Here is a 14,025-nt window from a genome sequence, read left to right as displayed (position 1 = left end):
TCTAAAAAAAAAAAAAAAAAAGCATGATCTAAGCCTGGAAAACATTGCAGGTTAACGGATCTATACGCCGACACACTTTCCCCTAGTTTCTATTTAACCAGTGCCCAAAAAAGCATAATACCAAACCTAATTAGGCAAAATTAATGAGCCACATAGTAACATCACAGCAGGAGGAAAAAGGCGGAAAGTTACCGCAAAACAAGAAAAGCTAAAAAACAGGATTCCTTACCTTGAAACCATTCTCTCAAGTGGTCAGACACACCTCAATCTGTTACCGGCTTGGCCCAAAAAAAAAAAATAGCAAAAAACTTAGTCCGAGATTAAAAAATGGCATAGATTTATTTATAATCCAGTGTTGAAATGAAAAATGGCAAATAAAAAAAAAAGGAAAAATTTAAAGCGGTGTGTTCACGTCAGCTCTCTCCCTGAAGAAGGCTGGAGAGCAGAGAGATTGTTCCACTGTGATCCTCCGAAACCAAGAATGTATCTGCCGTGAATACTTTTCCTGTGTCAGGAAGGCTGTGTCGTCACTGTTGTGTTAGGCCTTTGAACTGTTGAGTGCTGGGGAAAACATTTGCAGTAGGAATGAGAACTAATGGAAGCATCCAAAGTAAAAAAAAAAATCTGCATGCGGTCCAGCCCAATTATGGGACACTTGCCTTCCTTTAAAGATGAGTTGCAATGTTTGCGAGGCTGCCCGGTGCCGTCCTTTCTGCCTGCATGTACGGAGGCTATACCCAGTCCTTTAAAACACGCACGCACTTTTCCCCAGGACATCCTGGCTGCACACAATGGTCGTTCACAACAATCACCAGGGCCCCAATGCACAATGTGAAAAGGCTTGTTGCGCTCTGTGTATCTGTCATTTCCTACTAATAGTAGTGGATTTGCTTTGTGTAGACTGTGGTCTTCTAGCAACAAAGGAAGGGCATGCATCAGGGCTTAGGTATGGGCTGAAAGGTGTACGGCTTAGTGCAAAATCACCGTTTGTCTGGCTTAATGCCTACAGACGCCTCTCTGCCAACTTCACCATGCAGAAAACAAAAGTAGCGCTCCACTGACTGTGGGATGCCAGAGGGGGAGCATACCAGCAAATCTAAAAAAAAAAAAAAAAAAAAAAAAAAAAAAAAAAAACATGCCTGCTGCTGTCCCTTTAATGCAAATGTTTTCAATAAGGGGTATTCTTAAATATTCTCTGTGTGAAGTAAACACTGCAATCACTATACTTACACACAGAGGTATCAGGGCATTTGAACAAACACATGGCTTGGGATAGTGAGAGCTGTGATTATAGGGACAGTGAGAGCCATGATTAAGAGAAATGCTGTGAAGCTGCAGGCTGGTGATTTTGCAAAACTGATAACAGCAGCTTGTCATGAGCTGATATGGGGGTGAGAAGCTAACTGCTGAATCAAAATCAAAGCACTAGAAAGATGTTGCTGCTATGTTAGGAATTGACTTCATTCGTACAACGCAACTACTGTGCACTCTTGGCCAGGGTCTGGGCACGAACTAGTGGCTGAGCTCCATGGAAACCAGCTGTACACTAGGAAAGATAAAAGCTTTCATTGGAGGAGAATGAGAGCAGATAGAAAAAGAAAGCCAACTGCAAACTTTTTTTTTATTTTGATCCTAACTAATTAAAGCAATTTGAGAATACCCCTTTAACTACCTATTGCATCAAAGTCTTCAAATCAGCATCCTAATCTGATTCAGAACACTTGGCAACAGTCCCAATTTTGTATAAACAAGTTTACAAAATAACTGCAAAAGGGTCACACCTAGTGATTTGGGGGACTGAGGTTTAACGTCTTCAATGTCTGAGCTTATCATATTGAAGACCTTTTCTTTAGACAGTTTATCAATAATCGGATGACCCCCGGCATCCCCATGTTCAGTTATTATCGTATCTCTGCTGGCAGCTGGATGCAAACATTGAGGTTAGCGGAACAGCACGGCTCCATTCAATTTGTAGTAGCTGTTGCCTGGTACTGCAGATCAGCTCATACATAGGAGCTGATCTGCAGAACCCGGCAGGTGGCCTCTCCAATGTCAAACTGTCAGTTTATTCAAAAAGTTCTAGGAGGAATAACAAAGATAAAAAGCAATGCAAAGTTCTAAAAAAAAAAAAAAAAAAAAAAAAAAAAAAAAAAGATCCAGAATTGTTATTTCATGGGGAGAGGTCCTGTTTAAAGCCAGTAACCACTATGGACCCACAAAAGACAGCACTGGTCCATACTGGTCACTGAGCAGTTGGGATGCTTGTAATAAGAAGTGGCCTGATCCTATCCGAATTACTGCATAATTTTTGGAACAGCTTCAAATGTATCCATTAATAATTACAAAAGAAAAATTGTTTTTTTATTGGAGTTCCTCTGTAGTAGGGTTGTCGCATCTGGAAAGGCCGTCTTAATTTCATAACACAATGTAGACGGCTGTCAGCTGAACGCGCCAACCTTCATAACCCTTCCATATATATGCATGCTTGACTTGGCGCATGTGTTTTCAAAGGGCAGAGAGCAGTGTGCCGATTGCCAGATACCTCTGCCCCATCTCTAATAAAGACTAAAGGTATGCTGAAAGTAAACATGGTTTGTCCTTCTTTCTCCTGCCATCAGATGTCTGGGCGGAGAGTCCAGGACTAGTGATGAGCAACTGTGCTGGGATAAGAGGTTATCTGAGCATGTTCGGGTGCTAAACGAGGGTCTTCGGTGTGCTCGAAAAATATGTTTGCGTCCCCGTGGCTGCATGTCTCGTGGATGTTAGACAGCTGCAACACATGCAGGGATTCCCTGTTTGTTATTCAATTCTGGCATGTGTGGCTGTCAAACAGCCGTGAGACATGCAGCCGCGGGGACTCGGACATATTTTTTGAACACGCCGAAGACACTTGGCTAGCACACGAGCATGCTCGGATACCACCTTATCCGAGCATGGTCGCTCATCACTGATCAGAACACTCCAATACACCATTTGATTGGAGCCACCGAAGCCTGCTTTGGCTGATATTCATCCAATGTGGATGGTCACAGTTAAGGTCCCCATACCCATCTGATAAAAGTAGGCAGAACAGATTTCAGTGGGAATGGCCGAATAACTAACGTGCATAGAGGTCTCTCGACTATCCCCCGCTAAAGTGAACCGTCACTCTTAATCAACTACGGTACATTACTATTGTCTGGCAGTGGCAAGTTGCACGAGAACCGTGCTGAAGCATTTGTTCATGGCTCATGCAAAAAAAGAAAATTAGGGCTTATTTAGACTTCAGTTTCACTCGTATGAGTACGATAACTGTTTCTCAGGGATAGCAATTGTATCGATAATAGTCTATGGGTTCATTCACATGTCTGATATTGTTTTCAGACTGAGTGGTCCTCACAAAAGTGAGGAGACTTGTCCAACCATTGATCCAAGTTTTGGATCAAAATCACCAATGCAAGCATATGGGTCAGTGAGGAAAAGAAAAAAAAAAAAAAAAAAAAAAAAAAAAAGAGAGGACAACACTTGGAAAAAATCCTTATGCTGTCCGCTATTGTTATAATAACAATAACCAGTAAATATACCGCTATAATACATAAACACTCCCACCAGCGATATACGCTTTATAAGAAGGAATCTGCTGGTAACACCGGCTCTAGATCACTGAACACCCCATTATCAACCAGGTTGTTCTACAAAAGTCTAGAAGAGAAAACACCTGAATAGTCTTCCTGGATAATAGTTATGTGCCGGATGGAATCTCCGCAATGAGTCTTCAATCTCTGCACGCATGATAATGGATGACACCTGGCAGTGTACTGGCCGTGCCACAATTAGGTAAAACATGTCCGTCTTTTAAAAGCTCTTCGCTAATAGGACTGGACTTTTTCTTCTGCTCGCTAGAACCAGTTGGAGATCAGATCACTGCAAAGAGTGATTTTTCTGCTCTTACAACCTAGTTCCTGGTGATCAATCACATTCAGGAAGAGACAGCACAAAAATTTGAAGGGTGCAAACTACAGGTAAGAAGAGGCTTCTCACACTGCTGTCCACCATGTCTACCTAATACCAGAGATATAGGGGTGCTGAGGTAAGAAGAGGCTGCTTACACTGCTATCTACCGTGTCTATCCAATACCGGAAATAGCAGGTGTGCTGAGGTAAGAAGATGCTGCTCACCCTGCTGTCCACCCTATTTGATCTAATACTGGAGATCCCAGGAGTGCTGAGGTAAGAAGATGCTGCGCACTAGGGTGACCGCAAAAAATCGATGTCGGAATTTTGTCCGTCTGGACCCCACAAAACGATTCCCCTTTCCAGATATTGAGATAGCCAAAATTTGAGCTCGATCAAACGACGTTAACCCGTGCCGCCCGTTGCTCAAAGTTTGAAAAAAATCCAAATTGAGGTATTTTAAGATTTAGGTATTTTGCATAGTCTGTTAGACTATAAAGAATGTGACAACAACATTGCAGAAATAGCCCTGACCAAATTTTCGAACCATTTGTGGTATTTGAATGCAGAGTTGGTGGGATTATCGTTTTTTGATCCCACCATTACAGACAATGAAAAGTTGTTAATGGCTAATAAATTGCTCAGTAGCACAGATGAACCATCAGAGCACGCTAAGGTTGTAAATCCAAAAGTTAGGAAAGAAAAATTAAAAGAGGTAGGAAGTAACCGACTTTAACGACCTTCTGACAAAAGATGAAGAACAAGCGCAATATGTCCTGCAAGTTGTAAGCAAATGCCGAGCATTTTATTCTGACGTTTCAAAAACTACTTAAACAAAAGCTCCAGAATAGATTAGATAACTATGTAAAATTATCAACTCATGTAGGTTAGCGTGCTCTGATGGTTCATCTGTGCTACTGAGCAATTTATTAGCCATTAACAACTTTTCATTGTCTGTAATGGTGGGATCAAAAAACGATAATCCCACCAACTCTGCATTCAAATACCACAAATGGTTCGAAAATTTGGTCAGGGCTATTTCTGCAATGTTGTTGTCACATTCTTTATAGTCTGACAGACTATGCAAAATACCTAAATCTTAAAATACTTTAATACTAATTTAAAATAATTTTGGCTCTCTCAATATCTGGAAAGGGGAATCGTTTTGTGGGGTCCAGACGAACAAGATTCTGACATTTTTTCCCCCCCATATAAGATCCGGTCACCCTACTGCGCACCCTGATATGCACCCTATTTGATCTAATACTGGAGATCCCAGGACTGCTGAGGTAAGAAGAGGCTACTCACACTGCAGCTTTTGGATGTGTTTTCTCCAGTATTAGTGATATATTCAGTATGGTATTATGATCACATCTTTATTCTGCCAACCCTAGCTGGATAACCAAGAAATTAAAAACAGCAATCCAATTGGCTCCGGAACAATATCAAATTTTGGGTATACCCGCTCACGGAGACTAATACTTCACTTCAAGTCCAGATACTGATCCCAAGGGAATAAAGTTCTTCAATTCATTGGATTTATTTCGCTACTCATTCCAAGAAAACTGAAATGAATCTGACCATAAATGCTGCACCTCTTATGACTGACATGGATACTGACCGCAAACCATAACAGAGAAGCTTACATTTTTTACAGAAGGGCAGATCGCACGCTCAGAGCAAAAATCTCAAGTTTTTTGTTTTTTTCGGTTTTGTGTTAAAATGAGGCCTTGCATGCCCTCCGTCACCAACTCGCAGCATGACTGTCCATGGTCAGGGCATTGAAAAATTACAAAAATATAGCAAATAATTCTATCAGGCACACATAGCAATGCTCAGACATGGTGGGTTTGGTATGTTTTCAGAGGCGAGATGGGGGTCGGCACGGTCATCTGACGTTGATGGTTTTCTTACTGTAAAAAGAAAGCTCCGTGCTCATATACAAGACAGGATGTGACGATATCCTGTTCTTACAAATGTGTCACCGCTGAGCTCATGAACCTCTATTTCTGGGTCGCTCTCCTTGCACTAATGTAACAGTTATGGCAGAACGCCGATCGTCCCAGCACACACACATCGCTCCGCTGCTCACCTTTCACTTTAGCGATCACCGTCCCGGCAGCGCCAAGAATATCCACGGAATTTAGGGTTTGGTGTTTGCTGATCACCCCTTTCAGCACACGCAGCAGCTCCCCCAGACGCTCGTGTACAACATGGTGCAAGCTATCTTGATTCTCTGAAAGATAAAAGTCAAAAGTCCGTGAACTGTTTAGACCGAGTCAGCGGAGTGAGAAAGCTTTACGTACGGCACAGAATATTTTAGGGAATTTTGGAGGGGAAACAGAAAGTTAACTAAAAGATGTAAGCGAGTAATAATACATGACAGCAGTCTCATTATCCTCACAGACAGGATTAGAATGAAAGGTAACTCCTACAAGTGACAATATAGAATTCACTATTCACAATAGATGATGGTAACAGCTCACCTCCTCCCCCTTACTGTGGGCCAATTCTTAGAAAAATAATATAGATGAGGATATTGTACCCTAGGCACATACTACATGTTTACTTCAAGGCTATATTCACATCACATTTTGACTACACGCTTCCGTATGAAGAGTCTCCGCTAGTAATGAACGAACGCGCTGGGATAAGGTGTTATCTGAGCATGCTCGTGTGCTAACAGAGTGTCTTCAGCCCGCTCGAATACTATGTTCGAGTCCCTGCGGTTGCACGTCTACTGCATTAAAGTCAATGGTCTTGTAGGCTGATATGCCCAAATCCAATTTTTCAGGGCTTCAGATGCAATTCCCGACGGAGCCAATAGCGTGTGGCTAAAAGGTGATGTGAACAATGCCTTTCGGCGATACCGTGCGGAGTTCGGCACTAGCACTGCAAAATGCGGTTAAATACTTTGAGGTTTTGCTTTGGTTCCAAAGATTGGGAGAACAGAAACCCAAAATGTGTTGTGAAGACCTAAGTGCTAGCTAGTGTATCCCCTAATTTAGGTATGAATAGGGCATTGTACCGACTGCTTAAAATAGGAACTCGGCAGCACAAGCTGCTTTATGGTAAAGTAAAACAAAAACTTGGAATTGCAGAAACTTAGAGGAAGCCGCACACAAGTAAATTTAGACCTCTGTGCTGCGGGCAGATGACAAATACCACAAACACATCACAGGCGTGCCTGCCAGACCGAGGAGGGTTAGATGTGAGCAGCTCAAAAAGGAAAACACTAAAGCGCTGCAGGCTGCCAAGTCCACCATACACATCCAGAACAGAAACGGAGGGTGCCCAGATTATACACACATTACAGGACGCCATCCATGTTCTTCATATTTGGAGACTGGTGACACTTGACAAACCAAGATATGAAAGCTGGTGAACTTTACAAGTGTATCGATCTGAGGCCGCGCACGTCTAGTCGTAATGTGGCTGGAAGTGAGCATATCACGTACTTGTGTTCACATGACCGCTCGGTCTCACCACCGGCGCTGGAGAATCTTCATCACGCGCCGTAGGGATTCTCAGGTCTGCAGTCACGTAGAATTTCGGGATAATGTTTGACAACCCCTTTAATCTAGGCAATAAGCTGTACGCCATAAACTCTACGAATCCCTCCATTCGAGAGTGGAAATTTTCTTTAATAATAGGAGTATATCGCTTTTAGAAGAACTTTGCAATTTTAGCCATATATGAAGTTGAGGCAACCCCTTTAATGTTTGGCCCGCATACGATGTTCTTGTACAGTAGGTGTAGAGTGTGGATTACAGCATAATAAGGGAAGGCTTGTAGACTGACAAGATGGAAACTTCAAGCAGTGACTAAACTGATTATTACTGTAAGCTCACTCAGAATTACTGATTAGTCATCTTTAAGGGTGTAAAAAAGTGCTAATACTAATAGTATAACAGATGCAGCCTCATAGAACATTGTAAACTACAGACACGTCACGTCTGTTAACACTTAAAGAAAAAAAAAAAAAAGGCAAAAAAACCCCCATCAACTCACAAACTGCACTGAATGAGCACTTAATAGCATCCATGATTAATAGTTCACGTGGCAACATCTGCAAAATATTCTAAAAATATCAAACTTTGATCTGTTTCGACCGGGGAAAGTGGGTGGCAAGTCATTTTTTTTTTTGTCTGCCATACATTTAAAGCTATAGCTCCACATCAACATTTCCTGCTCAGAGACCATGTAAAATTCCAAGCATAAGCGAAACTCGTGGAAAGTGTTTCTATGAAATGTTGCAGCGATGACGCGTGACGTGTGCAACTCATGCAAGGGATGCCATAAAACTTTATCCACAAAAGTAAGCAATGAGGTCACATGCAAGATAAGGCCAACTTGGTCACCAGCAAACACAGAAATTTGATAAATAGCCGCCGCGGGAGCCGGGACAACGCCAGCCGCCGCGGGAGCCGGGACAACGCCAGCCGCCGCGGGAGCCGGGACAACGCCAGCCGCCGCGGGAGCCGGGACAACGCCAGCCGCCGCGGGAGCCGGGACAACGCCAGCCGCCGCGGGAGCCGGGACAACGCCAGCCGCCGCGGGAGCCCTGGTCCACATGCATTACATTAATAAACCTTAGAGGCCCATGATACTATCATTACTTCACTGGTTGTTTATCGATGGACAACTTACAATGAACACGCCACAAGACCTGCAATTTTGAAGATTTTTAAGTTACGCGCACATTAATAAACCAGCACCATTGTGCTTTGAAGAAAAAAAAAAAAAATAGTGTCAAGCTTCTCAAATTCACAGGCCAGGTTCTGGGCACCTAACAATGGGGGCGAGTCTTTAGATGGAGCAGTGATCCGGAACTGTGTCAGCGCACACACAGACATAATTTGACGTTTTCTGAAATATGCAGATGAACAATAGGCCAAAACTTAAAGAAAAGGCTGGCACACTTTGCTGGGCACCATTTTGGCATAATTGATGTGCTGTATACCAGGCAAGTCTAGCTCCCATGCCAGCTAAGGACGTTACTTATCCGACAGCTCCCGAGAAAGGCGCACACAAATAAACCACAGTGAAGTGTGAGGTTTGTGTCTGCAAGCAGATGAAAAAATAGCAAAAATACAGGAAATCGCTTAGAAGACTGCGGTACATACACATTCCTCCCAATCATAGCATGACAACCTCTAGCAGCAGTGAGACAAAACCCGCCGGAGCGAGGTTTACTTTCTAGGAATTATCCATTTCCTACTCATGTTCCGGGTGATCAGGGGCGCTCTAGTATTTCTATAGCAAAGCTGTCGAAGAATATCCAGCACAAAGACCCATCATCAAGTTTCAAAATCAGGAGTGTAATAGCAGAAAAAAAGTGGGATGGGCAGAAGATTTACCTCTTAATAATCCAAAAGTAAAAGGTCCCCATAAACAGACTAATGTCGGCTGAAAATTGTCAGTTCTGCCGACGGTCTAATATGTACAGGGTACCGGCCGAGTGATGGTTGGGGAAGATGTTCATTACGCATGTCCAATTTTGGACAGCCGATCGCATCGTTTTCCCACAAAAAATCTGACGTCAGATGGCAGCTTTTTCAAAGAGAACACAGGATTGCGAGTGCCCCCATGTATGGGAGAGTCGGCTCAGCGAGCGCCCCTGTGCATGGGAGAGTCGGCTGAGCGAGCGCCCCTGTGCATGGGAGAGTCGGCTGAGCGAGCGCCCCTGTGCATGGGAGAGTCGGCTGAGCGAGCGCCCCTGTGCATGGGAGAGTCGGCTGAGCGAGCGCCCCTGTGCATGGGAGAGTCGGCTGAGCGAGCGCCCCTGTGCATGGGAGAGTCGGCTGAGCGAGCGCCCCTGTGCATGGGAGAGTCGGCTGAGCGAGCGCCCCTGTGCATGGGAGAGTCGGCTGAGCGAGCGCCCCTGTGCATGGGAGAGTCGGCTGAGCGAGCGCCCCTGTGCATGGGAGAGTCGGCTGAGCGAGCGCCCCTGTGCATGGGAGAGTCGGCTGAGCGAGCGCCCCTGTGCATGGGAGAGTCGGCTGAGCGAGCGCCCCTGTGCATGGGAGAGTCGGCTGAGCGAGCGCCCCTGTGCATGGGAGAGTCGGCTGAGCGAGCGCCCCGGTGCATGGGAGGGTCGGCTGAGCGAGCGCCCCGGTGCATGGGAGGGTCGGCTGAGCGAGCGCCCCGGTGCATGGGAGAATCAGCTGAGCGAGAACCCCTGCGCATGGGAGAGTCGGCTGAGCGAGCGCCCCCGCGCATGGGAGAGTCGGCTGAGTGACCTCCCCCGTGCATGGGAGAATCGGCTGAGCGACCGCCCCCGTGCATGGGAGAGTCGGCTGAGCGACCGCCCCCGTGCATGGGAGAGTCGGCTGAGCGACCGCCCCTGTGCATGGGACAATCGGCTGAGCGAGCGCCCCTGTGCAAGGGAGAATCGGCTGAGCGAGCGCCCCTGTGCAAGGGAGAATCGGCTGAGCGAGCGCCCCTGTGCAAGGGAGAATCGGCTGAGCGAGCGCCCCTGTGCAAGGGAGAATCGGCTGAGCGAGCGCCCCTGTGCAAGGGAGAATCGGCTGAGCGAGCGCCCCGGTGCATGGGAGGGTCGGCTGAGCGAGAACCCCTGTGCATGGGACAATCGGCTGAGTGAGAACCCCTGTGCATGGGAGAGTCTGCTGAGCAAGCGCCCCTGTGCATGGGAGTCGGCTGAGCGAGAGCCCCTGTGCAAGGGAGAATCGGCTGAGCGAGCGCCCCTGTGCATGGGACAATTGGCTGAGCGAGCGCCCCTGTGCATGGGAGGGTCGGCTGAACGAGAGCCCCTGTGTATGGGAGAGTTGGCTGAGCGAGTGCCCCTGTGCATGGGAGGGTCGGTTGAGCGAGCGCCCCTGTGCATGGGACAGGCGGCTGAGCGAGTGCCCCTGCGTATGGGAGAGTAGGCTGCGTGAGCGCTCCTGTGTATGGGACAGGCGGCTGAGCAAGCACTCCTGTGCATGGCGGATTCAGCTGAGCGAGTGTTCCTGTGTATGGGAGAGTCAGCTGAGTGAGTGCTCCTGTGTATGGGACAGGCGGCTGAGATGGTTGGCAGTCAAACGTTTGACCGAAGCATTATCTGGATGATAGCCATCTAATGTGTATGTCCAGCCTAAGGCTAGGTACATGGGGTTTCCGTCGGAATCCAAGACTGAGCCATTCACGCGAATGAAGCCTATGGAGTCACTGTGGAATCCGTCTGGCCTCAGTCCGGGCAGTATTCAGCCTTTTCAGTCATGCATAAAGAAATGGCAAAGATCAGTGGGTAACATTCATCCAGTGAGTATGGTCACCATAAGTCATGTGACGGTGACTGTTTAGCAAGTGCCGCTATTGCATAGGTATTACACATGACCTATTTATTAATATTACTTTCCAGGGTTCCTAAAAGTCTCCAGATAAACACCTCTTTATTACTGTAAACTTGACAAGGATTTCTCAAGTTTGACCAATAGACCTACCCGTAGGGCAAGGGTTGTGTTTTTTTTTTTAAATACGCCAATATATAGACAGCCGATATATTGTTTCAGCCGTTGCAGGTGCCTATGATGACCAGGCAATAAGAATATCAAAATATATCAATAGAAGGAACCTAAAAGACTGGCACCTGAAGGCCTCTAGTTGTCCGTTTCCTTTGGTCGAATACTGCCAAGGATACTATAGCAAGTTGGAATTGATCAAAATTGGACCAATTTGGCAGAAAATCCCTTTTGTTCTCTACGCTACAACGCTACCTTTGATCGAGCGCAGAGGACACAGCTTTGAAATGGATCCAACGTGAGCTCAGTCAAACCAGATCCTACCAGAGGCAAAACCTGCGAATGCAGGAATTTATGGTGGTACTTTGCAATAATGTCCATTTTCTCAGCTCCAATGTGGTTGTGACAATGCATCAAAGCATGAAGTGATGTTCCTGCAGCCACCATACCTTTAGGCATAACTCTACCTTTGTAAAGTTGCTGCAAGAAGTCTGAAAGCACTGTCATCTCCGGTCAAAAATCACTGTTTGAGTCTCTTCAAAGGGGGCTGTCCAGATAAAAATAAGCTTAAAATTAGTAAGTTATGCCAATTACTAATATACTTTGCGTCTGTAAGGTGTCATGATCTTCAGTGACAAGCTCTGATACGGCAGATCTTCTTCAGGGTTTGAGCCCCTCTCGCAGAACAGCCTCTTCGGTGTCAGAACATAACTTAGAGGAATTATCCAGGATGATTTCAATTTTTTACTGAGGGATTAAGAACAAACACGTACATAGTTGATAACTGCCGGCTTGTTGCGCCCGATGCCGATCTCTGCCGGCACAGAGTGGTCACAGACCGCCCCTGCCAGCAATTCTGTGACTTTCGATGATGTCAAATCGACAGAGCAACGACTTCTCTTCTGCTCTGTTGACAGTGCCTAACTGCATGGGCCAGATACTAATCAGCGTGACGTTGGCAGTCACATCCTATTGACAGAGCCGGCCAGAAGAAAAGCAGCTCTGCTAACGTAGATTAAACTGCGGGCATGGGAGGTCGGAGACTGCTCAGACAGTGCCGGGCAGAACAGGCAGGTAGTTGCCTCTCTTATCGGCTAACTGCCTAATTTTGGGTGTTTTTTTTTGCTATGGCCCTACAAACTAATAATAGCTAAATCACATTAAGCTGACTGCTATTTCAATAGCTAAAAGAGCTCCTTTTCTGACTACACAAAAAAAAAAAGGGCTGACTTAAGTTATTTAAAACGAGGAGTCAGCCAGACCCCTCTCAGACACAGCACTGGAAACGCTGTCTTGTGTCGGGCACAAACTTAACAAGCCTTGGGGGAGTGACAGGTTCCCTTTAAGTTAAAGAGGCACCTTCAGCAGTAGTAAGGCTGCACTCTGTGAAGGTGGCTCTTCCGTTTCTTACCCCAGTAACGCCAAAATATTAACTTTTATAAATAGCTCCTCATACCTGTAATGTGTCCCATAGGTATGGTGTGCCCCCCTGTATCAGCCGCCTCCCATCCCTCCATCATGCCTGCGTCTTGAGCCTGGGCACCGCCTACCATCCATCCATCATGCCACTTGTCTTGTGCCTGGGCGCTGCCCACCATGCCCCTGTGCGCCGCCACCTCCTCCTGTTTTGAGGAGGAGCTATTTATAAAAGCCGATATTTCAGCATTACTAGGGTTCAGGAACAGAAGAGCCACCTTCACAGAGTGCAGCCGTGGCTCTTTTACTTAAAAACACCCTGGGGAGGGGTGACAGGTTCCCTTTAAGGGGAAGCGTTGTAATCAGGATTCAGGACTTGTAACTGGGACACCCTTCACATGTAAAGAAGTCATGGGAAAAAAGAAAAAAAAAAAAAAAAGTTACTCATTTTTTTAATAAATTTTTCCCACATTGCTTCTTTGCGTTTTGAAAAAAAAAAAAACACAAAAATTGAGCTTGGTTTGAGTTGGTATACATGCTGAACAAAAACGCATGTTCACACTGGCTATAAAGCATACAAAACCTACAAGAGACAAAATGAGCAAAATCCCTGCTGAAACCAAACAAGTCAAAAGCAAAAGAGCACCTAAATAATACAGATTTCTTAGTAATACTGTTTTTGATCAAAAATAGCATAAAAGCCGTGACCAGAACACTGGAGGTGATCAGTGACACCTGTAAAAAAATAAATAAATAAATAAATTAAAAAAAAATGATCAGTTGCAAAAAAAACGGAGGCAAAACGGAAACTATAAAGTGCATCCATTTTTGTTCCATTTGTAACAAATAGTCCTTTTTTTTTAATTTTTTAATTGCTGATTAAATGGAGGACAACTGGAAAAGAAAATTGAGAGCAGAGTTGACGAAATAAAACCTGAGCTGTGGGAAGCCGATACATGATCACAACGATCGGTGCAAACACAGACCACAATAATCAAACAAATGAAACAGGAGGAATTTAGGATCCGCAGGAGCCAAGAGTTGGATCAGGTAGCGAGGAGTCTTGTGCCAAAGAAATTATAAGCAACTAGTCTGTCCACATTCTACATATGATCCAATCCTCATTTACCTACGGAAGCGAAAAGTGAAGAAACCGATGCACGAAAGGAAAGAAGAAATAATAATAAATGCACCAACAACAAACAAAAGTTCTG

General features: G+C 45.3%; 1 protein-coding gene across 2 annotated transcripts in view; it reads right to left on the bottom strand.

Moving 5' to 3' along the window:
• The window catches only part of ARHGAP29 (Rho GTPase activating protein 29), a 152,531-nt gene that overhangs the window by 63,736 nt on the left and 74,770 nt on the right, over window positions 1-14,025 (bottom strand). For both annotated transcript variants that reach the window (XM_073571413.1, XM_073571414.1), the window contains exon 3: window positions 6,025-6,168. In XM_073571413.1, coding sequence (XP_073427514.1) covers window positions 6,025-6,168 — 144 coding nt within the window. The remainder of the gene's footprint in view (window positions 1-6,024; window positions 6,169-14,025) is intronic.

This window comes from Dendrobates tinctorius, unplaced genomic scaffold (genome assembly GCF_039654945.1).
Source record: "Dendrobates tinctorius isolate UK_male_01 unplaced genomic scaffold, ASM3965494v1 ptg000029l, whole genome shotgun sequence".
In the NCBI taxonomy this organism is placed as follows: Eukaryota; Metazoa; Chordata; class Amphibia; order Anura; family Dendrobatidae; genus Dendrobates; species Dendrobates tinctorius.
This window is presented reverse-complemented; position numbering and strand designations above follow the sequence as displayed.